The sequence below is a fragment of the Panulirus ornatus genome, chromosome 48, assembly GCF_036320965.1.
Source record: "Panulirus ornatus isolate Po-2019 chromosome 48, ASM3632096v1, whole genome shotgun sequence".
Taxonomy (NCBI): Eukaryota; Metazoa; Arthropoda; class Malacostraca; order Decapoda; family Palinuridae; genus Panulirus; species Panulirus ornatus.
The window spans coordinates 29980593-30005917 of NC_092271.1; the positions used below are offsets into that span (position 1 = coordinate 29980593).

Genomic DNA, 25325 nt, shown 5'->3' on the forward strand with positions numbered 1-25325 from the left:
GGGTATTGGAAACAGGAGCAAGTATGCAGCCTGTAAGGGAGAAGGGGGCCTAGGATGTGAGTCAGTTGTATATTGGTCATACAATACAATGGCAGATTCAGGTGAGAAACTGTGGAAGTTGGTGACAGAGATTGGGAGAGAGTGTGAAAGGAGGAAGATGAGGGTAAATGAGAACAAAAACAAAGCTACTAGGTTTAGCTGGGTTGAGGGGGTGTTACGTGTGAATGGAGACAACTTGGAGGAAGGGAAGTGTTTTAGATACCTGGGGGTGGACATGGAGGCAAATGGGACCAAGGGAGCAGATGTTAGTCATATGGTGTGTTAGGTGGTAAAGGTTCTTGGGGCACTGAGGAATGTGTGAAAAAAGAGGTTGCAATCTGAGAGGGCAAAAATGGGTATGTTTGAAAGTACGGTAGTTCTAATGATGTTATATGGATACAAGGCATGGGCTACAGTGGAAAATGCACTGAGGAAGGTGGAAGTTTTGGAAATTAAATGTTTAATGACAGTTTGTGGTGTTAAGTGGTTTGACCAAGTAAGTAATAAATGGGGTAAGAGAGAGGTGTGGTAATAAAAAGAGTGTAGTTGAGAGAGATGAATAGGTGTGCTGAAAAGGTTTGGACATGAAGAAAGAATGAGTGAGGAGAGGTTGAATAAGAGAACATAGGTGTCAGAAGTGGATAGGAAAAGGAGAAAGGGGTGATCAAAGTGGAGATGGAAGTTTGGAGTGAAAAATATTTGAGTAGTTGGGGCCTGAACATGCAAGAGGGTGAAAGGCATGCATAGGATAGTGAACTGAAAAGATGTGAAACAGGGGGGTCGACCTGCCGTCAGTGGTTTAAACCAAGGCATGTAAATTAGCTGGGATAAACCATGGAAAGGTCTGTGGAGCCTGGCTGTGAAAGAGGAACCGTGGTTTCAGTGCACTGTGCATGACAACTAAAGAATGAATGTGAGCAAAAGCTGCCTCGCTAGTACAAGAAAAGGCAATAAAGTACAAAAAATAATATCAATGATAATAATAACTAGAACTGAGTAATCTAATACCTGTACTGTCAAATCTAGGTATGAAGTATATCAGGGTCACCTTTGACAAAATAATAGCTGTAAAGATTAATCACAGCATCAAGCCACATATCATGAATATGAGAAGCAAAATTCCAGCATTACTTATATATCTTTCATTTAACTGGTACAGATATGAAGAGTGGCATGAGTGCATTCCCAACCCATGAGAAATGGGAACAGTCCTTTAGTGAAGCAGGTCTGAAAAGGATTATCTTTTTTGTATGAATGAATCTGTTTACTCTGGCACATCAAAAATCCTGAATTATGCTAACGCACCTCAACCTAGAAAGCTATCACAAACAGTGGGAAATGCATAAAGGATGGAAGCAATCTTTATTAACACAAATCACCCTCTTGCATGATATGTACATAACAACAATATGATTATAAGAATGAATTGAAATTATGTTTAAGACAGTTTTCCACTTCACTAATATATGCAAGAATGAATTGAAATTATGTTTAAGACAGTTTTCCTCTTCACTAATATATGCAAAGATATTGGTATATTTAGTGATTGTGGTTGTGAAAGTATTAACATTAAGAAGCAACTGAGTAACATTTACATTTTCTGTCTATTTTGTATACAGATTCAAAAATAGTTTTCTTCAGAGAGCACAGACTGAGAAGGTTCTTAACAGTGGATATCAGAAATCATCAGTTTAACCAGGTAACATCTTCCCAAAACAGAAAGTATTCAAATCTATAAGTAACTACAACAAACATATAATCACCTTAATGGCAACCCCTTCCCTCTCTTCCAAAAGACCTCCAAGATGTGGAGTTGCCAGACGGGACCACTGATGGAGTGTTAATGATCCCTCAATTGGTTTCACTATTTGTAACTTTTGAGGTAATCTCCAGTCATTGTTACTCCCATAAGCACTCAGGCCAGACTTGCCACTTCCTGTATGAAACAGGGCACTATATTAAAGACATATATATTCTTATTAGTAAATACAAATAATTTTTAATAACAACTGTTCTGAGATGGGTATTCAAAGTGTGTCCGCTGAAGTAGAGGAGCTGCTACACACTAACGCAGCAGCTTATACCTCTTCTACTGAAGTAGAAAACAAGGAAGAAGGAATGTTGAAGGAACAAGATAGAAGTATCATTGAGTCTGGAGAAGGTTAGACATTGGTAACAATAAGGATTCATGGCTACCAAAGTGAATCTGGAAGGGAAGGTCTGTAAAAGCTTTCATACTAAAACAAAATTTACTGGTTGATCCTTTTCTTGAAATTGCAATTAAGCAAAAGAAAAATACAAAGGGTAACTGTTCCTTAATAATGATAATGTTACTGACATATAATGAACCATATACCTTAAACCCTCAATTTAACGGGTTTTGGATTTAATGGAACAAGAAAAAATAATACACTAATTTTAATAATAAAAAAAAGTCAAAACCAAAATATGCCACACCTTGTGCATTTCATATCGCATTTGTTTTTGGTAGTGTCGAGTATACTCACTTGGTTTCAATCTTGGTCTGCCTCAAGCTATCGTGTGGTCTGGTTGTATAACAGAGAATTGTCACTATTTATTACATAATTTTGCAAATCCTTGCAATTCAAAATCGCATCAAAAGATGGAGTTAAACGAAAGTGAGTGGACTGCATATTGTATTACTGTATATTGTACTGAAAAATGGCCCATAGGTTGCATTCTCAATTCAACGAACTTTTGGTATCAATGGACATCCCTCATCCCAGTTAGTCCATTAAACTGAGGGTTTACTGTATTGCTTCTTACTAGTTTTTTCCATTATTTGGATAAGCAATGCTAGGTACAAATACAAAGCATCAGAACATAAGTAATAAGTGTTCCTTTACCAGTAGACATGATGGAATCAGGAGTACGGCATCCATAGGGTAAGAACTGCGATGGTGTTCCTGAACGATTTGCTGGACCAAGCCGACGTAAGCAAGAGTCTAGATCTGGTGTCCCAGGCCAACCTGGAACACCTAAGTGGCTTCCTCTGTATCAAATAAAGCTTCAGGTAAGTGACTAATATAAAATTTACTATATACTCTAGGCTATGTTTACAAAAGAAAGCTTAGACTTACTGTTACCCAGTGGTCAAGAGACTAGTGAAAGTTAAGGCATACAAAGGATTCTTTACCTAGCTATATATTTTTTTTTTTTTTTTTTTTTCAAACTATTCGCCATTTCCCGTGTTAGCGAGGTAGCGTTAAGAACAGAGGACTGGGCCTTTGAGGGAACATCCTAACCTGGCCCCCTTCTCTGTTACTTCTTTTGGGGAAAAAAAAAAAAAAAAAAAAAAAGAGAGGGGAGGATTTCCAGCCACCCGCTCCCTCCCCTTTTAGTCGCCTTCTACGACACGCAGGGAATACGTGGGAAGTATTCTTTCTCCCCTAACCCCAGGGATATTTATATATATATATATATATATATATATATATATATATATATATGTGTATGGGGGTGGGTTGGGCCATATCTTTCGTCTGTTTCCTTGCGCTACCTCGCAAACGCGGGAGACAGCGACAAAGTAAAATAAATAAATATATATATATATATATATATATATATATATATATATATATATATATATATATATATATATATATATATATATATATATCTTTTTCTCTTTCTTTCAAACTATTCGCCATTTCCCGCGTTAGCGAGGTAGCGTTAGGAACAGAGGACTGGGCCTTTTTTGGAATATCCTCACCTGGCCCCCTCTGTTCCTTCTTTTGGAAAATTAAAAAAAAAACGAGAGGGGAGGATTTCCCACCCCCATACAAATGTATATACATACGTCCACACACGCAAATATACATACCTACACAGCTTTCCATGGTTTACCCCAGACGCTTCACATGCCTTGATTCAATCCACTGACAGCACGTCAACCCCGGTATACCACATCGCTCCAATTCACTCTATTCCTTGCCCTCCTTTCACCCTCCTGCATGTTCAGGCCCCGATCACACAAAATCTTTTTCACTCCATCTTTCCACCTCCAATTTGGTCTCCCTCTTCTCCTCGTTCCCTCCACCTCCGACACATATATCCTCTTGGTCAATCTTTCCTCACTCATTCTCTCCATGTGCCCAAACCACTTCAAAACACCCTCTTCTGCTCTCTCAACCACGCTCTTTTTATTTCCATACATCTCTCTTACCCTTACGTTACTCACTCGATCAAACCACCTCACACCACACATTGTCCTCAAACATCTCATTTCCAGCACATCCATCCTCCTGCGCACAACTCTATCCATAGCCCACGCCTCGCAACCATACAACATTGTTGGAACCACTATTCCTTCAAACATACCCATTTTTGCTTTCCGAGATAATGTTCTCGACTTCCACACATTCTTCAAGGCCCCCAGAATTTTCGCCCCCTCCCCGACCCTATGATCCACTTCCGCTTCCATGGTTCCATCCGCTGCCAGTCCACTCCCAGATATCTAAAACACTTCACTTCCTCCAGTTTTTCTCCATTCAAACTCACCTCCCAATTGACTTGACCCTCAACCCTACTGTACCTAATAACCTTGCTCTTATTCACATTTACTCTCAACTTTCTTCTTCCACACACTTTACCAAACTCAGTCACCAGCTTCTGCAGTTTCTCACATGAATCAGCCACCAACGCTGTATCATCAGCGAACAACAACTGACTCACTTCCCAAGCTCTCTCATCCCCAACAGACTTCATACTTGCCCCTCTTTCCAAAACTCTTGCATTTACCTCCCTAACAACCCCATCCATAAACAAATTAAACAACCATGGAGACATCACACACCCCTGCCGCAAACCTACATTCACTGAGAACCAATCACTTTCCTCTCTTCCTACACGTAAACATGCCTTACATCCTCGATAAAAACTTTTCACTGCTTCTAACAACTTTCCTCCCACACCATATATTCTTAATACCTTCCACAGAGCATCTCTATCAACTCTATCATATGCCTTCTCCAGATCCATAAATGCTACATACAAATCCATTTGCTTTTCTAAGTATTTCTCACATACATTCTTCAAAGCAAACACCTGATCCACACATCCTCTACCACTTCGCCATTTCCCGCATTAGCGAGGTAGCGTTAAGAACAGAGGACTGGGCCTTTGAGGGAATATCCTCATCTGGCCCCCTTCTCTGTTCCTTCTTTGGGATAAAAGAAAAAAAAAGAGGGGAGGATTTCCAGCCCCCCACTCCCTCCCCTTTTAGTCGCCTTCTACAACACGCAGGGAATACGTGGGAAGTATTCTTTCTCCCCTATCCCCAGGGATATATATTATTATTATTATTCATTATACTTTGTCGCTGTCTCTCGCGTTTGCGAGGTAGCGCAAGGAAACAGACGAAAGAAATGGCCCAACCCCCCCCATACACATGTATATACATACGTCCACACACGCAAATATACATACCTACACAGCTTTCCATGGTTTACCCCAGACGCTTCACATGCCTTGATTCAATCCACTGACAGCACGTCAACCCCGGTATACCACATCGCTCCAATTCACTCTATTCCTTGCCCTCCTTTCACCCTCCTGCATGTTCAGGCCCCGATCACACAAAATCTTTTTCACTCCATCTTTCCACCTCCAATTTGGTCTCCCTCTTCTCCTCGTTCCCTCCACCTCCGACACATATATCCTCTTGGTCAATCTTTCCTCACTCATTCTCTCCATGTGCCCAAACCACTTCAAAACACCCTCTTCTGCTCTCTCAACCACGCTCTTTTTATTTCCATACATCTCTCTTACCCTTACGTTACTCACTCGATCAAACCACCTCACACCACACATTGTCCTCAAACATCTCATTTCCAGCACATCCATCCTCCTGCGCACAACTCTATCCATAGCCCACGCCTCGCAACCATACAACATTGTTGGAACCACTATTCCTTCAAACATACCCATTTTTGCTTTCCGAGATAATGTTCTCGACTTCCACACATTCTTCAAGGCCCCCAGAATTTTCGCCCCCTCCCCGACCCTATGATCCACTTCCGCTTCCATGGTTCCATCCGCTGCCAGTCCACTCCCAGATATCTAAAACACTTCACTTCCTCCAGTTTTTCTCCATTCAAACTCACCTCCCAATTGACTTGACCCTCAACCCTACTGTACCTAATAACCTTGCTCTTATTCACATTTACTCTCAACTTTCTTCTTCCACACACTTTACCAAACTCAGTCACCAGCTTCTGCAGTTTCTCACATGAATCAGCCACCAACGCTGTATCATCAGCGAACAACAACTGACTCACTTCCCAAGCTCTCTCATCCCCAACAGACTTCATACTTGCCCCTCTTTCCAAAACTCTTGCATTTACCTCCCTAACAACCCCATCCATAAACAAATTAAACAACCATGGAGACATCACACACCCCTGCCGCAAACCTACATTCACTGAGAACCAATCACTTTCCTCTCTTCCTACACGTAAACATGCCTTACATCCTCGATAAAAACTTTTCACTGCTTCTAACAACTTTCCTCCCACACCATATATTCTTAATACCTTCCACAGAGCATCTCTATCAACTCTATCATATGCCTTCTCCAGATCCATAAATGCTACATACAAATCCATTTGCTTTTCTAAGTATTTCTCACATACATTCTTCAAAGCAAACACCTGATCCACACATCCTCTACCACTTCGCCATTTCCCGCATTAGCGAGGTAGCGTTAAGAACAGAGGACTGGGCCTTTGAGGGAATATCCTCATCTGGCCCCCTTCTCTGTTCCTTCTTTGGGATAAAAGAAAAAAAAAGAGGGGAGGATTTCCAGCCCCCCACTCCCTCCCCTTTTAGTCGCCTTCTACAACACGCAGGGAATACGTGGGAAGTATTCTTTCTCCCCTATCCCCAGGGATATATATTATTATTATTATTCATTATACTTTGTCGCTGTCTCTCGCGTTTGCGAGGTAGCGCAAGGAAACAGACGAAAGAAATGGCCCAACCCCCCCCATACACATGTATATACATACGTCCACACACGCAAATATACATACCTACACAGCTTTCCATGGTTTACCCCAGACGCTTCACATGCCTTGATTCAATCCACTGACAGCACGTCAACCCCGGTATACCACATCGCTCCAATTCACTCTATTCCTTGCCCTCCTTTCACCCTCCTGCATGTTCAGGCCCCGATCACACAAAATCTTTTTCACTCCATCTTTCCACCTCCAATTTGGTCTCCCTCTTCTCCTCGTTCCCTCCACCTCCGACACATATATCCTCTTGGTCAATCTTTCCTCACTCATTCTCTCCATGTGCCCAAACCACTTCAAAACACCCTCTTCTGCTCTCTCAACCACGCTCTTTTTATTTCCACACATCTCTCTTACCCTTACGTTACTTACTCGATCAAACCACCTCACACCAAACATTGTCCTCAAACATCTCATTTCCAGCACATCCATCCTCCTGCGCACAACTCTATCCATAGCCCACGCCTCGCAACCATACAACATTGTTGGAACCACTATTCCTTCAAACATACCCATTTTTGCTTTCCGAGATAATGTTCTCGACTTCCACACATTCTTCAAGGCCCCCAGAATTTTCGCCCCCTCCCCCACCCTATGATCCACTTCCGCTTCCATGGTTCCATCCGCTGCCAGATACACTCCCAGATATCTAAAACACTTCACTTCCTCCAGTTTTTCTCCATTCAAACTCACCTCCCAATTGACTTGACCCTCAACCCTACTGTACCTAATAACCTTGCTCTTATTCACATTTACTCTTAACTTTCTTCTTCCACACACTTTACCAAACTCAGTCATCAGCTTCTGCAGTTTCTCACATGAATCAGCCACCAGCGCTGTATCATCAGCGAACAACAACTGACTCACTTCCAAAGCTCTCTCATCCCCAACAGACTTCATACTTGCCCCTCTTTCCATAACTCTTGCATTTACCTCCCTAACAACCCCATCCATAAACAAATTAAACAACCATGGAGACATCACACACCCCTGCCGCAAACCTACATTCACTGAGAACCAATCACTTTCCTCTCTTCCTACACGTACACATGCCTTACATCCTCGATAAAAACTTTTCACTGCTTCTAACAACTTTCCTCCCACACCATATATTCTTAATACCTTCCACAGAGCATCTCTATCAACTCTATCATATGCCTTCTCCAGATCAATAAATGCTACATACAAATCCATTTGCTTTTCTAAGTATTTCTCACATACATTCTTCAAAGCAAACACCTGATCCACACATCCTCTACCACTTCTGAAACCACACTGCTCTTCCCCAATCTGATGCTCTGTACATGCCTTCACCCTCTCAATCAATACCCTCCCATATAATTTACCAGGAATACTCAACAGACTTATACCTCTGTAATTTGAGCACTCACTCTTATCCCCTTTGCCTTTGTACAATGGCACTATGCACGCATTCCGCCAATCCTCAGGCACCTTACCATGAGTCATACATACATTAAATAACCTTACCAACCAGTCAACAATACAGTCACCCCCTTTTTTAATAAATTCCACTGCAATACCATCCAAACCTGCTGCCTTGCCGGCTTTCATCTTCCGCAAAGCTTTCACTACCTCTTCTCTGTTTACCAAATCATTTTCCCTAACCCTCTCACTTTGCACACCACCTCGACCAAAACACCCTATATCTGCCACTCTATCATCAAACACATTCAACAAACCTTCAAAATACTCACTCCATCTCCTTCTCACATCACCACTACTTGTTATCACCTCCCCATTTGCGCCCTTCTCTGAAGTTCCCATTTGCTCCCTTGTCTTACGCACTTTACTTACCTCCTTCCAGAACATCTTTTTATTCTCCCTAAAATTTAATGATACTCTCTCACCCCAACTCTCATTTGCCCTTTTTTTTCACCTCTTGCACCTTTCTCTTGACCTCCTGTCTCTTTCTTTTATACATCTCCCACTCAATTGCATTTTTTCCCTGCAAAAATCGTCCAAATGCCTCTCTCTTCTCTTTCACTAATACTCTTACTTCTTCATCCCACCACTCACTACCCTTTCTAATCAACCCACCTCCCACTCTTCTCATGCCACAAGCATCTTTTGCGCACTCCATCACTGATTCCCTAAATACATCCCATTCCTCCCCCACTCCCCTTGCTTCCATTGTTCTCACCTTTTTCCATTCTGTACTCAGTCTCTCCTGGTACTTCCTCACACAGGTCTCCTTCTCAAGCTCACTTACTCTCACCACCCTCTTCACCCCAACATTCACTCTTCTTTTCTGAAAACCCATACAAATCTTCACCTTAGCCTCCACAAGATAATGATCAGACATCCCTCCAGTTGCACCTCTCAGCACATTAACATCCAAAAGTCTCTCTTTCGCACGCCTGTCAATTAACACGTAATCCAATAACGCTCTCTGGCCATCTCTCCTACTTACATAAGTATACTTATGTATATCTCGCTTTTTAAACCAGGTATTCCCAATCATCAGTCCTTTTTCAGCACATAAATCTACAAGCTCTTCACCATTTCCATTTACAACACTGAACACCCCATGTATACCAATTATTCCCTCAACTGCCACATTACTCACCTTTGCATTCAAATCTGTTATATATACATATGTTTATCAATAACTTTGCAGAAATCAAAGCATGGTATTCATGCTGAAACTTATAAAAGCAAATATGCTACTGTACAAATCTCAATTTATATTGTAAAGAACAAAAAAGTAATGCAAGAAAGATATGCTCGGGACTTCTTCAAAATACTTTCCTGTTCATACTAGTCCTGATTGGACTCTTTAGACCTGTACAAAGAAGAAAAAGGATACCCCATGCTAAACTGATAACCAAAATGAAAGTAAAAAATGTCAAAGCATTAACCAGTGCATAGAAATACTAACGGGTAATTATCCTCCGAATCTGTGTGCACAGAAGCATCAGAATCTGCCCCAGAATCCAAAGACGGATGTCCTGATCCCCCAGAATAGACAGATGAGCCTCGGGAACCTATATAAGACATAGCATAGGTGCCTCCACTGGATGCCATATGTGTAGGAGTTGCCATATGTGATGGGGTGTGTGGATGGTGGGTTGGCGTGGAGTGAACTGAGCCTCCATATCCCAAGGAGCTGAGAGATCCCTGTGATCCCAAGCCTGTGTATTTGCCTGTGAGACGCACAGTATCAAATGTGCGACGCATGTTGTTGCTGGTGAAAGATAATGCAGATTAATATAATGCAAGCATGACTTCAGAAACAAAACGTCAGACTTCTAAGTGCAATATATAAAGCATGACACAACAATATATTAAATTGCCTTGTTATCTATTTGTTATTCTATGCCTAATATGCTGGTGCTCACTAGTCAGCACAGTGGTCCTATGAATGTCTTTTCCACACATATCTATGATGTTATTGCATAAGATCTTTGAGTCCACGCCAGCATTTCTTTCATTCACATACTCACTATGTCTTTTCATTCCTGCTTTGATCTAGCACTCCTTTGCTTTGCTTCACTCTTACACACTCTATTAAACCTCAAAATAAATCTAAATTCAATTTTATTTTCAGTTATCCAAAACTTCTCCATCTTTTGAATTGCAGATGTATCTAAATAAAACCATAAAAGATGAAGCAGAAAAAGATGTGCAAGTCTTTTTTATTCATTATAGAGATATACTCAGGAGAAATTTGTGTTCAAATAGCTCTTGTTGCATTTTGTTAAGAACCTTAAGGGCAAAATGGGTTATGATCCAGACAAACAATAACAAAAAAATCTAAAGTTTTGTACCCAAAAAATATATCAAACATAAACTATACAAAATAAATAAAACTATTTTCATTACTTATGATATGAATAAAGAACTACAACACCCAAAATAATAGAAAGGGACTGTAAATGACATGAGATAATGAGTACATGGGAAGTGGAAATGTGTGCACACTAATCTCCCTCATTTATGCCAAAATCACATATATATCTGTTATTGTGTGGAAGAAGAAAGTTGAGAGTAAATGTGAATAAGAGCAAGGTTATTAGGTACAGTAGGGGTGAGGGTCAAGTCAATTGGGAGGTGAGTTTGAATGGAGAAAAACTGGAGGAAGTGAAGTGTTTTAGATATCTGGGAGTGGATCTGTCAGCGGATGGAACCATGGAAGCGGAAGTGGATCATAGGGTGGGGGAGGGGGCGAAAATTTTGGGAGCCTTGAAAAATGTGTGGAAGTCGAGAACATTATCTCGGAAAGCAAAAATGGGTATGTTTGAGGGAATAGTGGTTCCAACAATGTTGTATGGTTGCGAGGCGTGGGCTATGGATAGAGATGTGCGCAGGAGGATGGATGTGCTGGAAATGAGATGTTTGAGGACAATGTGTGGTGTGAGGTGGTTTGATCGAGTAAGTAACGTAAGGGTAAGAGAGAGGTGTGGAAATAAAAAGAGCGTGGTTGAGAGAGCAGAAGAGGGTGTTTTGAAATGGTTTGGGCACATGGAGAGAATGAGTGAGGAGAGATTGACCAAGAGGATATATGTGTCGGAGGTGGAGGGAACGAGGAGAAGAGGGAGACCAAATTGGAGGTGGAAAGATGGAGTGAAAAAGATTTTGTGTGATCGGGGCCTGAACATGCAGGAGGGTGAAAGGAGGGCAAGAAATAGAGTGAATTGGAGTCATGTGGTATACAGGGGTTGACGTGCTGTCAGTGGATTGAAGCAAGGCATGTGAAGCGTCTGGGGTAAACCATGGAAAGCTGTGTAGGTATGTATATTTGCGTGTGTGGACGTGTGTATGTACATGTGTATGGGGGGGGGGGGTTGGGCCATTTCTTTCGTCTGTTTCCTTGCGCTACCTCGCAAACGCGGGAGACAGCGACAAAGTATAAAAAAAAAAAAAAAAAAAAAAAAAAATCTGTTATTGTATGCAAGTATTGATTATACTAAGATAGGATTTGCACATATGCAGCTGGGCATAACTATATTACCTTTATTCATTTATTATACTTAACTGCTGTCTCCCGTGTTAGTGAGGTAGCGCAAGGAAACAGATGAAAGAATGGCCCAACCCACCCACATACACATGAATATACATAAACGCCCACACACGCACATATACATATCTATAAATTTCAATGTATACATACAAAAACATACACAGACATACACATATACATATTCATACTTGCTGCCTTCTTATATTTAAGAAAATCTCTTTTTATCTTATGCTTGCTTCACAAGACAATACAATAACAGCCTAGCAAATTACTAGGGCACAATGAAACAACCTTGCCAAATGTGATATTTCAATCATAGCGTAATCTCATACAGGCAGAGTCCAGAAATACTTAAATATGAATTAATTCTTTTCTTTCGTACTTGATTGCCATTTCCCATGTTAGTGCCAGGAACAGACGAAGAAAGGCCACACCAACTCGTATCTATTCTCTAGCTGTCATGTGTAATGCATCAAAACCACAGTTCCCTATCCAAAACCAGGCCCCATAGACTTTTTCATGGTTTATCCTGGACACTTCACATGCCCTGGTTCAGGCCACTGACAGCATGCTGACCCCTGTATACCACAACATTGAAATTCACTCTATCCTATGAATATGTTTCATCCTCGGGCATGTTCATGCCCCGATTGCTTAGAATCTTCTTTGCTCCATCCTTACATCTTCAGTTTGGTTTCCCTGTTCTCTGTTCCTTCCTCTTCCGACACATATATCCTCCCTGTCAGCCTTTCTCTCATTCTCTCAGTATGTCCAAACCATTTCAGTACACTCTTTTCAGCTCTCTCAACCACACTTTTTACCACCACATCTCTTTCATACCCATAAATAACCTATTTAATTAAACAATCTCACCCATTTTATTGTCCCTAAACATTTCATTTTCAACATACACCCTCCTCACATTCATATCTATAGCCCATGCCTTGCATCTGTATAATATTGTTGGGACTACGATACCTTTAGTGTCTGGGGTAAACCATGGAAAGGTCTGTGAGGCCTGGATGTGGATAGGGAGCTGTGGTTATGGTGCATTATACATGACAGCGAGAGACTGAGTGTGAATGAATGTGGCCTTTTTTTGTCTGTTTTCCTGGCACTAACTTACTGAAGCAGGGGGTTGCGATGCTCTTTCGTGTGGGGCAGGGTAGCACCAGGAATGGATGAAGGCATGCAAGTATGAATATGTACATGCATATATATGTACATGTCTGTGCATGTGTTTATATATGTATGTATAAGTAAGTATGTGTATGTATGGGCCATTCTTTGTCTGTTTCCTGGCACCACCTCATTGATGTGGGAAACAGAAATCAAGTACAATAATAATAATGGGGCTAATGGGGAGGTGATAACAAGTAGTGGTGATGTGAGAAGGAGATGGAGTGAGTATTTTGAAGGTTTGTTGAATGTGTTTGATGATAGAGTGGCAGATATAGGGTGTTTTGGTCGAGGTGGTGTGCAAAGTGAGAGGGTTAGGGAAAATGATTTGGTAAACAGAGAAGAGGTAGTAAAAGCTTTGCGGAAGATGAAAGCCGGCAAGGCAGCAGGTTTGGATGGTATTGCAGTGGAATCTATTAAAAAAGGGGGTGACTGTATTGTACTGGTTGGTAAGGTAATTTAATGTATGTATGACTCATGGTGAGGTGCCTGAGGAATGCCAGAATGCTTGCATAGTGCCATTGTACAAAGGCAAAGGGGATAAGAGTGAGTGCTCAAATTACAGAGGTATAAGTTTGTTGAGTATTCCTGGTAAATTATATTGGAGGGTATTGATTGAGAGGGTGAAGGCATGTACAGAGCATCAGATTGGGGAAGAGTAGTGTGGTTTCAGAAGTGGTAGAGGATGTGTGGATCGGGTATTTGCTTTGAAGAATGTATGTGAGAAATACTTAGAAAAGCAAATGGATTTGTATGTAGCATTTATGGATCTGGAGAAGGCATATGATAGAGTTGATAGAGATGCTCTGTGGAAGGTATTAAGAATATATGGTGTGGGAGGCAAGTTGTCAGAAGCAGTGAAAAGTTTTTAACGAGGATGTAAGGCATGTGTATGTGTAGGAAGAGAGGAAAGTGATTGGTTCTCAGTGAAGGTAGGTTTGTGGCAGGGGTGTGTGATGTCTCCATGGATGTTTAATTTGTTTATGGATGGGGTTGTTAGGGAGGTGAATGCAAGAGTTTTGGAAAGAGGGGCAAGTATGCAGTCTGTTGTGGATGAGAGAGCTTGGGAAGTGAGTCAGTTGTTGTTCACTGATGATACAGCGCTGGTGGCTGATTCATGTGAGAAACTGCAGAAGCTGGTGACTGAGTTTGGTAAAGTGTGTGAAAGAAGAAAGCTGAGAGTAAACGTGAATAAGAGCAAGGTTATTAGGTACAGTAGAGTTGAGGGTTAAGTCAATTGGGAGGTAAGCTTGAATGGAGAAAAACTGGAGGAAGTGAAGTGTTTTGGATATCTGGGAGTGGATTTGGCAGCTGATGGAACCATGGAAGCGGAAGTGAATCATAGGGTGGGGGAGGGGGCGAAAGTTCTGGGAGCCTTGAAGAGTGTGTGGAAATCGAGAACATTATCTCGGAAAGCAAAAATGGGTATGTTTGAAGGAATAGTGGTTCCAACAATGTTATATGGTTGCGAGGCGTGGGCTATGGATAGAGTTGTGCACAGGAGGGTGGATGTGCTGGAAATGAGATGTTTGAGGACAATATGTGGTGTGAGGTGGTTTGATTGAGTAAGTAAGTAATAGTGGGGTAAGAGAGATGTGTGGTAAAAAACGAGTGTGGTTGAGAGAGCAGAAGGTGTTTTGAAATGGTTTGGTCACATGGAGAGAATGAGTGAGGAAAGATTGACAAAGAGGATATATGTGTCAGAGGTGGAGGGAACGAGGAGAAGTGGGGGACCAAATTGGAGGTGGAAAGATGGAGTGAAAAAGATTTTGAGTGATCGGGGCCTGAACATGCAGGAGGGTGAAAGGCGTGCAAGGAATAGAGTGAATTGGAACGATGTGGTATACTGGGGTCGACGTGCTGTCAATGGATTGAACCAGGGCATATGAAGCGTCTGGGGTAAACCATGGAAAGTTCTGTGGGGCCTGGATGTGGAAAGGGAGCTGTGGTTTCGGTGCATTATTACATGACAGCTAGAGACTGAGTGTGAACAAATGGGGCCTTTGTTGTTTTTCCTAGCGCTAGCTCGCACACATGAAGGGGGAGGGGGTTGTTACTTCATGTGTGGCGAGGTGGCGATGGGAATGAATAAAGGCAGACAGTATGAATTATGTACATGTGTATATATGTATATGTCTGTGTGTGTATATATCCAATTTGGAGAGGCATTTGGATGATTTTTGCATGGAAAAAATACAATTGAGTGGGAGATGTATAAAAGAAAGAGACAGGAGGTCAAGAGAAAGGTGCAAGAGGTGAAAAAGAGGGCAAATGAGAGTTGGGGTGAGAGAGTATCATTAAATTTTAGGGAGAATAAAAAGATGTTCTGGAAGGAGGTAAATAAAGTGCGTAAGACAAGGGAGCAAATGGGAACTTCAGTGAAGGGCGCTAATGGGGAGGTGATAACAAGTAGTGGTGATGTGAGAAGGAGATGGAGTGAGTATGTGTATGTATATATCCAATTTGTGTATATATCCAATTTGGTCTCCCACTTCTCCTCGTTCCCTCCACCTCTGACACATATATACTCTTGGTCAATCTTTCCTCACTCATTCTCTCCATGTGACCAAACCATTTCAAAACACCCTCTTCTGCTCTCTCACCCACACTCGTTTTATTACCACACATCTCTCTTACCCTATTATTACTTAATCAAACCACCTCACACCACATATTGTCCTCAAACATCTCATTTCCAGCACATCCACCCTCCTGCGCACAACTCTATCCTTAGCCCAAGCCTCGCAACCATATAACATTGTTGGAACCACTATTCCTTCAAACATACCCATTTTTGCTTTCTGAGATAATGTTCTCGACTTTAACACATTCTTCAACACTCCCAGAACTTTTGCCCCCTCCCCCACCCTATGATTCACTTCCGCTTCCATGGTTCGATCCGCTGCCAAATCCACTCCCAGATATCTAAAACACTTATATACATGTTGTATGTAATGCTCCGAACGGTTGGTGTTTTTTTTAGTGGGAGTGAATGTCCATTCAAGGTGACTTGAGGGTGTGAGCTGGATTAATGTTTGTATGGGGTTAAAGTGACTGAGGTCTTCTGTGAGGATGCAGACATCTGTTGTTGGTGAGCCACTGTTCAAAATGTGTAAAGAAGTGCTGCATATTTGATGTTGTTACTGTGGTGTCACGTTGTTATGATGTGGTTGAGAAGTCATCTGTATATGAAAGGATCATATCAAGGTTTGCTTGAGGTGCTGGGAATTTGTGTAAGAAGAGACTGAAGAGAGCTGGAGAAAGAACAGTTCCTTAAGAACTCCATTGTACAGTTTGTTTTATAAGTGAAGCCCTTGTGACCGACTCTGACATGGTGGCCAGCCATGAAATTCATCCACCACATTTTGTAACTGTTGTGAAGGGTGGTGTAAAGTATCTTTTGTGTGAGGATGGGTTGAGGGACAATGCTGAATGTTCTATTGATGTCTACTGCCACACGTACAATGTGGGAGGAGTAGTTGTGGCTGGTTGAATCCATCTTGGATATGTTGTGTAAGATCACTGTGTAGTGTGGTGGTGTAGCTTTAACCCTTGCCCAATTTCTGGGGTAACTACATCTAAAATTGAAGTTGTAAGTGCTATGGTCTGGCCATGAAAGAGCAATGCAAAAAACACAAAAACCTGAAAATACTTTAAGGATATGATATACTTTAGCTGGTGTTACCAGACTCCACCTGCTAGTGGTTTCTCCATAAGCAAAAAGTCACTCTTATCAAGGCTGAATCAGTGTCAATAGACAGAAAGGATGAGTTTTGCCAAGAACCTTCATCCTCCAACACAGTCTATCATTTACTGCTCCTGAATGGAGAGCAGCCTTGTAGGTCAACAAGCCTTAAAAAAGTTTCTTGGGGTTGAGGAATGATAGTAAAATTTTTTGTTTTTGATAATGAAAGAATGCATATCATAATGAAAATAGGCTTCAAAATCACAGTGTGTTACTGTCTTAACAAGAAAATGTCTAGAGTAAGTTTATACATCAAAGTATATGCAGTGCAGATGTTACACTCTTAAATCTGTAACCATGTTTCAAATAATTCTGAGATTACTTTTAAACTCATCACATATAACATGACAAAACTGATGTTCAGTGACTATATATATGCTTGTGAAGTGATAAACTTAAAACATTCAAGAATGAATGTGCTTTGCAAAAGCATATATTCAAATGCTGATTCTTAGACTAAAGCCTACAGGTTAGTGAAAATACTATCACACATTGCAAATCAGCACTCAAGATACTTCTTGCCAAAAACAAAAAAAAATATGAAACTGGGAGGATTAAAGCATCATGCAATCTTTTATCATTCACTCTTCTTCCATTAAATAATACCTAAGTTCATAGTTCTGAAAAACTGGTACTGAGAAGACATATAACATAGCTATTTCAAAATTCATGAACCTACACAGAGTGAAACAAGGGTACTGTTACCCAAATGTATTATCCAGTCAATATCTTACAGTAAACCTGTATGGTATGCCTAAAATATATCATATTAGGTCCAAAAATCACCAAAAATAAGGAACAACTGTCTGGCTATTTATGACACACAAAAATATCCACCACACTTTCCAAATTTGCCTCTTGTGAAGTCTTCATTCGTAGCTTGCACCAGAATGTATTTATTCAAAGTTTAGCAAGCGGGTGACAACACATTCCCTTCACCTGCTCTGTCTAAGGATATATAAGGGGTTGTGTGCAGAAAAAGGAGACTAGGAATACCCAGTTTAGAAATAGGAATATGAATATGTATATGTGCAGAAAGAAAGATGGTAAGCAAGCTTTACTGGATCTTGTATCAATAAATAGGTGTGCCAAAAAGAGACTCTTGGACCTGATCCACACATTCTCTACCACTTCTGAAACCACACTGCTCTTCCCCAATCTGATGCTCTGTACATGCCTTCACCCTCTCAATCAATACCCTCCAATATAATTTACCAGGAATACTCAACAAACTTATACCTCTGTAATTTGAGCACTCACTCTTATCCCCTTTGCCTTTGTACAATGGCACTATACAAGCATTCTGCCAATCCTCAGGCACCTCACCATGAATCATACATACATTAAATAACCTTACCAACCAGTCAACAATACAGTCACCCCCTTTTTTAATAAATTCCACTGCAATACCATCCAAACCTGCTGCCTTGCCGGCTTTCATCTTCCGCAAAGCTTTTACTACCTCTTCTCTGTTTACCAAATCATTTTCCCTAACCCTCTCACTTTGCACACCACCTCGACCAAAACACCCTATATCTGCCACTCTATCATCAAATACATTCAACAAACCTTCAAAATACTCGCTCCATCTCCTTCTCACATCGCCACTACTTGTTATCACCTCCCCATTAGCCCCCTTCACTGAAGTTCCCATTTGCTCCCTTGTCTTATGCACTCTATTTACCTCCTTCCAAAACATCGTTTTATTCTCCCTAAAATTTAATGATACTCTCTCACCCCAACTCTCATTTACCCTCTTTTTCACCTCATGCACCTTTCTCTTGACCTCCTGCCTCTTTCTTTTATACATCTCCCACTCGTTTGCATTTTTCCCTGCAAAAATTGTCCAAATGCCTCTCTCTTCTCTTTCACTAATAATCTTACTTCTTCATCCCACCACTCACTACCCTTTCTAATCAACCCACCTCCCACGCTTCTCATGCCACAAGCATCTTTTGCGCAAGCCATCACTGCTTCCCTAAATACATCCCATTCCTCCCCCACTCCCCTTACCTCCTTTGTTCTCAGCCTTTTTCCATTCTGAATTCAGTCTCTCCTGGTACTTCCTCACACAAGTCTCCTTCCCAAGCTCACTAACTCTCACCAGAATATTCTCTTCACCCCAACATTCTCTCTTCTTTTCTGAAAAACCCTACAAATCTTCACCTTCACCTCCACAAGATAATGATCAGACATCCCTCCAGTTGCACCTCTCAGCACATTAACATCCAAAAGTCTATATATATATATATATATATATATATATATATATATATATATATATATATATATATTTTTTTTTTATTATTTTGCTTTGTCACTATATATTTATTTATTTATTTATTTATTTTGCTTTGTCGCTGTCTCCCGCGTTTGCGAGGTAGCGCAAGGAAACAGACGAAAGAAATGGCCCAACCCACCCCCATACACATGTATATACATACACATCCACACATGCAAATATACATAAATTTTGCATAATTGAGATGGCCTTGATTAGGACCTTAATAGCTGATACCTTCTCAGTTAACATAAAAAAAAGTCCATATCTAAGATGGCTGTTCAGTGCCTAATGTGTCACTTCAGCAGGTTAGTGTTTTGTCAATGTTGTGTATGATGAGGGTGGAGGATCTGACAATAGAGGACCTTTGTATTGCAATTGTTCATAAAGTGACATTTCATAAGAGTGGCATTCAAGAGTTCAAATACAATTCTCAGAAGAACACTTAAGCTTTGCAAAAGCAACAGATCTGAAAACATTTATATTGTCCAATTTTCATTTTGAAGATCATTTTTCATTAATAATGAAATGTTCAAAAATACTGTAATATTTAAGTTATAATGCTCTTTACATAATGATGCCAAAGCTATACAATATTAAGAGATTTTTCTCACAAGCATGGTAAAATTGTTTGAAATTATACTCCACTACCTGATAATAAAACAAACAGAATACAAAAAGGCATAACAATCGGCTAAGTGCACATAAAAATCAAACAAAGCTCGAGTCAGTTATGAGCACTACGTCTACCCTCTTTCACAGCTCGAACTTAACAGCTATCCACAATGTGTTTGAGATTCTGGACATAATCTTTTGGTAAGTGCTGAACAGAAAAAGCTAAATGAAGGTGTTTCCACCAAGAGATGGGCTTGAACATCATGGCTAACAAACTTCCATTTTATTTTGTTGGTCAATAACTACTTGTGATAACTGATTCAAGGTCTTCTATGGGTCTACTACATAGTCTCTGTAGGCTCTTCATATAATCGATTATCCAGAATTAAGCCTGGACAACAAATCTGGGCAACAGTGACTTCAGATCATCATTAGGTTTAAAAAACAAATCTTGAAATTTGCCAGTCTTATGACTATACTAATACCTTACTCAAGCTTATACTTTGTCTAAATATCTTTATTCCTGTAAAGAGACCATGACCAAAAACAGTGTATAGGCTGGCATAATTAAGCTGCAAGTGTACCATCTGACTGTATCTCCTCATTCTAAAAGCAATATCATGCTAACAAAAATAGATTACAGCACTTCCATCAAATCTTTTTAATTAATTAGAAACCAGCATTTCCTCCCTGCATCCAGAGAAAAGTAAATGATTGTCATTATGCATGATTTATCATCACTACTACTACAGTGAAAAATAAGTCAAAAGACTGAAAACATATCAACATCCAAAAAAGCAAGTGTTACTAAAATCCAGAATAAAACAGAAAATATCTTATAGCTTTGTATACACAATAATTCTTTGCAGCATCACTAGACAAAGAGAATACATACAGCTTAGCTAAGTCAGCAATATACAAGGAGAGACAACAATTCTATTCTAGATTTTAGGAATACTGTTCAACTCTGGGTGCAAGCAGTGAGCTTTTCCTCTGGGTAACTAGTACCTGAATTGGTACAGGGCTGACTGGCTTAAGCCACACATCGGGAGAGATCCATGCTTGCTGTTGAAGTACAGATGTAGATGTAACAAACATGGTATCATAAAAGCCTTGATGAGTTCTTAATTACAGCTCAGCAATAAAGCTGACTACATTATATATGTAATTACATCTAATTTTTCACACGATGCAATACTGTTCTGATGAAAAGTTTTTCAACTTAAACTAAGTGCCTTTGTATACTTCAAATACTAGTTGCCAACAAATGGTACTTAAATATGCACTGCAGTTGCAGGTAAACTGAAGTTTGAAAAATAATCATTAAGACAGCCATGTGATCTGCCATGACTAAGACCACTGATAACAACAAAAATTAAGCAGCTTTCATCTGCATTATCAATCTGTTTGAGGTAACTTGCAAGTGAAGACAGTGCTTTTTGTACCAGGTGGGTTCTTAGAATTTGTTTATGTTGTAAACTGAGGTCAGGTCTTATGTGCTGCAGTGATAACAGCATTATGCTAATATTTCACTTCATTCTTTTTATTTTGTACCATTCATTACCTAACAATGACAACTAAAACCCAAAGAATAGGGAACAAATATAAAATGCAGGTTTGAAGTAAAAGTGAAGGTACTAAGATGCTTTACACGCAGTGAAGAATGGAAGCATGTCATGAAAGTCTACAACTGTGATCCATTATAGTAATCAGGTTAAAAAATCTTCAGTATCAGCCTCTAAAAAACCCACATTCACATGAAATGCAGTTCATCATACAATTATATAACAAAAGCTGAAAGAAACAAGATTTTAGAGAAAAAAAAGAGTAATTTGAAAGGGATCAGCTGTGAATAAAATAACTGCAAAATTTGGAACCATGTCTCACAAGGATGCTCAAAGCATCGTCTAAGCGCTCAGTGGAACCTAAATGGTATGATATGGATCGATATATCTAAGCTCCATTATTTAACTAATGAAGCATTAGGCATCAGTTCACTAAAAGTATCCACAGATTTTGACAAAGCATATGACAGAACAATCTCAAATAATGTCAACTAAGTGCATCACATGTACAAGACAGTAGCTGCAGTTCATCAGCGCATGTACATGCATAATGATAAAATACATCCATTCATATCATGTGAATGAGATGGGGGCTGCTTTGCTATCAATTCTAAAATCCACGAACAATAAGGATACTGTGAATATGAAATGGAAACACTAATTAAGGCTATGGGGTGAGAGTCATGATGTACTAGGCTCAGATTCTTTACCCTTTTAACCTCTCTCTCTCTCTCTCTCTCTCTCTCTCAATGGAAACGAGAATATAGATCAACTGATTATGTACAGAAAGCAAAAGATAACTAAAAAGGATACAAAAGTGATCTCTGAGTCATTCAATTTAATCAAGGTTAACCATAAAATGAGAAGAGGAAACTCCATGATAATCTCTATACAAGATGTCACTCTTCTCAGACATACATATCAAAAAGACATGTAACTAAGATCATAACATCATAGAAGCAAGTAGAGCCCATAAACTGGAAATGCATGAGAATACACACAATAAAGCAACTGAAGACAGCAGCAGATGAGCAACATAAAGTTTCATTTCTACAAAATATAATGATATTGCAATTAATGACGATTGCAAAAAGAAACTGGAATGATACTTTCAAAGAAAACAAAATTACTACTAACACTACAATTCATTATGATAAATGATAGACTCATACCACTTCAAAAAGAAAAACAGTAAATTGGAAGATATGTAGTGAAAGCAGAGTGCCACAGGGATTGGTTATGGGCCCATTACAATTTTTGGGGTAAGTGAATGATGTGTCAGAAGGTCTAGACTCACACCTGAACATTTTTGCAGATGATGCCAAGGTCACATGAGATGCAAGGAATAAAAGTGATTGCATCAGCTTCAAGGGGAAAATGGACAAATTCCACAGTTGGTATGATATATGGATGATGAGATTCAGTCCAAGTAAGTGCAAGGTAATGAGAATGGGATACAGCAAAAGAAGGCCACATTATGAATACTACTTAGCAGGAAATAAGCTCCATGAATCACTGTGTGAAAGAGATCTAGGGGCCAGAGCTTGAGACTCGTGAAAAAAGTATATTGTCAGCTGGAAAATATCAAAAATGCATTCACATGTGTGGATAAAGAAATTTTAGTAAGCTAATCATAACATAGACTCAAACTGGATTATACCTTTCAGGTCAGGTTAAGGCACATAAAGAAACATAAAGATGAGACTGAGAATAGACAAGATGGAACCTGAATCATTAGGGTTGAGCTACAATGAAAGGTAGAAGGTTTCCAGCTCTCCACCTTACAAGAGAGAAGAGACAGGTGACCTAAGTTCCAGAATCAACTGGAGATATTAAAAGTAAACAGTTCTTCACAAGGTGCAGTACCAAGAGTTACAAGAGACCATGTTAAGAAGCTGGGAAAAAGATGGTTATGAAGGATGTAATACTGTGTTAGCAATAAGGGTAGTTGATACAGTGGAACAGTCTACACCAGGAGACTGTGAATGCCAGTAAGTTACAAAGATTTACAAGTCTTGATGGTACAAACGGTACAGGAGAAAGACCCCAAGAGTGTAAAGCTCTCTCCCCGTAATGTCCAAACAAGTACATACAAGGAATATGCATTCTGCTGTTTACCTGAGCACAAAAATTCTAGGCATTGCTACAAAAAGCAGGTTCTCTTACTCAGGTAAGTAAAGAGAACCTACTTGTCAAAATCACTATAAAATATAACTTCATATACTATGGAATTCCAAGACCAGTACTAACCACTACTATCTGAAAGTCTGGGAACACAAAAATCTGACAGAACATTCACAGCTACCCTTGAAATATCTGGTTTGTTGTATTCACTTATGCTGATGAGTATGAAAATGGACTATGCAAAATCCATTTTTACAGAAAAAGATTATTCAGAGGGATGGGATGCAGATGAACTGAATAAGAGCCATAGATATCTCCCTCATACTTTTTCTGAGTTGAATTGGTTGATGACAAATCTTATCCTACACTTATCACGTCACTATTAAATTCTCATACCTGAAGGTCTCTTGATGCCTTCCAGCATGAACAGAAACAATGCATTCATCCCTTATAATGCTATTTCACATGGTTGTAGCCAGAAAAATCAAGGAAGAATCCAACACTTTCTTCCTTTACACATGGCATGGAGAGATCAATCATGAGTAGTGCTTTGGATCTAGGAAAGTGGTTAGTAGGCAAAAACAATTTACCAATATATATAAAGTTAGAAGAATTTATTCAAAACCACTGTATCATACTTAAAAAACACTGGAACACACCTGGTTTCTTTCCCTGTTTCTTCACCCATGGAACTGAGGGAGTGGAGTTCACTGGCAATGGAGTCATTCCCAGAATTGAATGGAGAACTGAAAAGACTGTTGCTAAGATGATGACCACGACTTCCGGGCTGGTTCTGAGAAAAAGTAAACAAAAAGTTTTCACTCGATAGTGTTCTGACTCTTTCCAACATAATAAAGTGAAAATTCTACGCTTTTCATGTTAAAACTTCATTACAGTATATCTTTTCCATTGCTAGCTGAATCACTCATAACATAATAAATTACTGACAAAATCAGTAGGTGTTATGACTGTGTAATGATTATTAAAAGCCTACAAACTAAGGACAGCCAATCATAACTAAGAAAAATATTTTTTCATACAAATGAAAAGAATTAGATTGGAAAAGTCAAGAGGATTTTGCTGAAATATTCAAGAATTACTTATAAAATATGAAGATATCATCAGTTTTGTGTCAAGTCTTGTATAACAATTGAGCAAGATGTAATTCATAGTTAATCATCAGATTCTATCTTTCATTTTTCGAAGTACATAATCAGTAATTCTTTTATCATAATCTTTCCTGCATTTTGCTTCCAAATATCAGGCTGGATCATGCATGACTGATTACAAACACCAGCCTCTCTGCATATCTCTCCACATGCCTTCAACAGAATCTCAGCAATATTTCTCCACAGCCCTGCTGATACCTCAGTAATAAACTCCTCCTCATAAACTTATTCTTACATAACTCACTCAAATACAATGTTCTTTCCTATTACCATTTCTGTTTAGATATCCTCCAGATACCCACTCCACTTCAGTATGCTTACCCAATAACTCCTCCATAGAATCATATTTCCTTTAATTTCATTAATACTTTATTAGAGACTATTAGTTGATTTAAGCATGTGTGATCCTTGGTACTCATGTAAATGGATCAAGTTTTATAAGGTAGCAAAGTCAGCAACTACAGTTTGTTCCCTGACTTGCCTAACAATACATAAGGCATTTCACTTGTGCATACAACAATGCTGACTGTTAGCTCATTAAAACACAGACGTTTACTGTATTTGAACAGGCCAGATGAAGGGCTAATATA

The 25325-nt window shown here is 39.7% G+C and overlaps 1 protein-coding gene and 1 long non-coding RNA gene across 10 annotated transcripts in view; one reads left to right on the forward strand and one right to left on the reverse strand.

Annotated features, from left to right (window-relative positions):
* The window catches only part of LOC139763942 (uncharacterized), a 57281-nt gene extending 55497 nt beyond the window's left edge, over positions 1–1784 (forward strand). Inside the window, exon 3 of the long non-coding RNA XR_011716290.1 lies at positions 1659–1784. This is a non-coding gene — a long non-coding RNA (uncharacterized lncRNA). The remainder of the gene's footprint in view (positions 1–1658) is intronic.
* Positions 1–25325, reverse strand: part of milt (trafficking kinesin-binding protein milt) — a 249712-nt gene that overhangs the window by 9418 nt on the left and 214969 nt on the right. For 6 of the 9 annotated variants that reach the window (XM_071690412.1, XM_071690410.1, XM_071690413.1 and 3 more), the window contains 5 exons: positions 24226–24359; positions 20886–20942; positions 9976–10281; positions 2907–3052; positions 1803–1975 (listed from right to left, as the gene is read on the reverse strand). In XM_071690412.1, the coding sequence (XP_071546513.1) occupies positions 1803–1975; positions 2907–3052; positions 9976–10281; positions 20886–20942; positions 24226–24359 (816 nt within the window). The remainder of the gene's footprint in view (positions 1–1802; positions 1976–2906; positions 3053–9975; positions 10282–20885; positions 20943–24225; positions 24360–25325) is intronic. The other 3 variants (XM_071690411.1, XM_071690416.1, XM_071690417.1) reach the window with 1 other exon arrangement.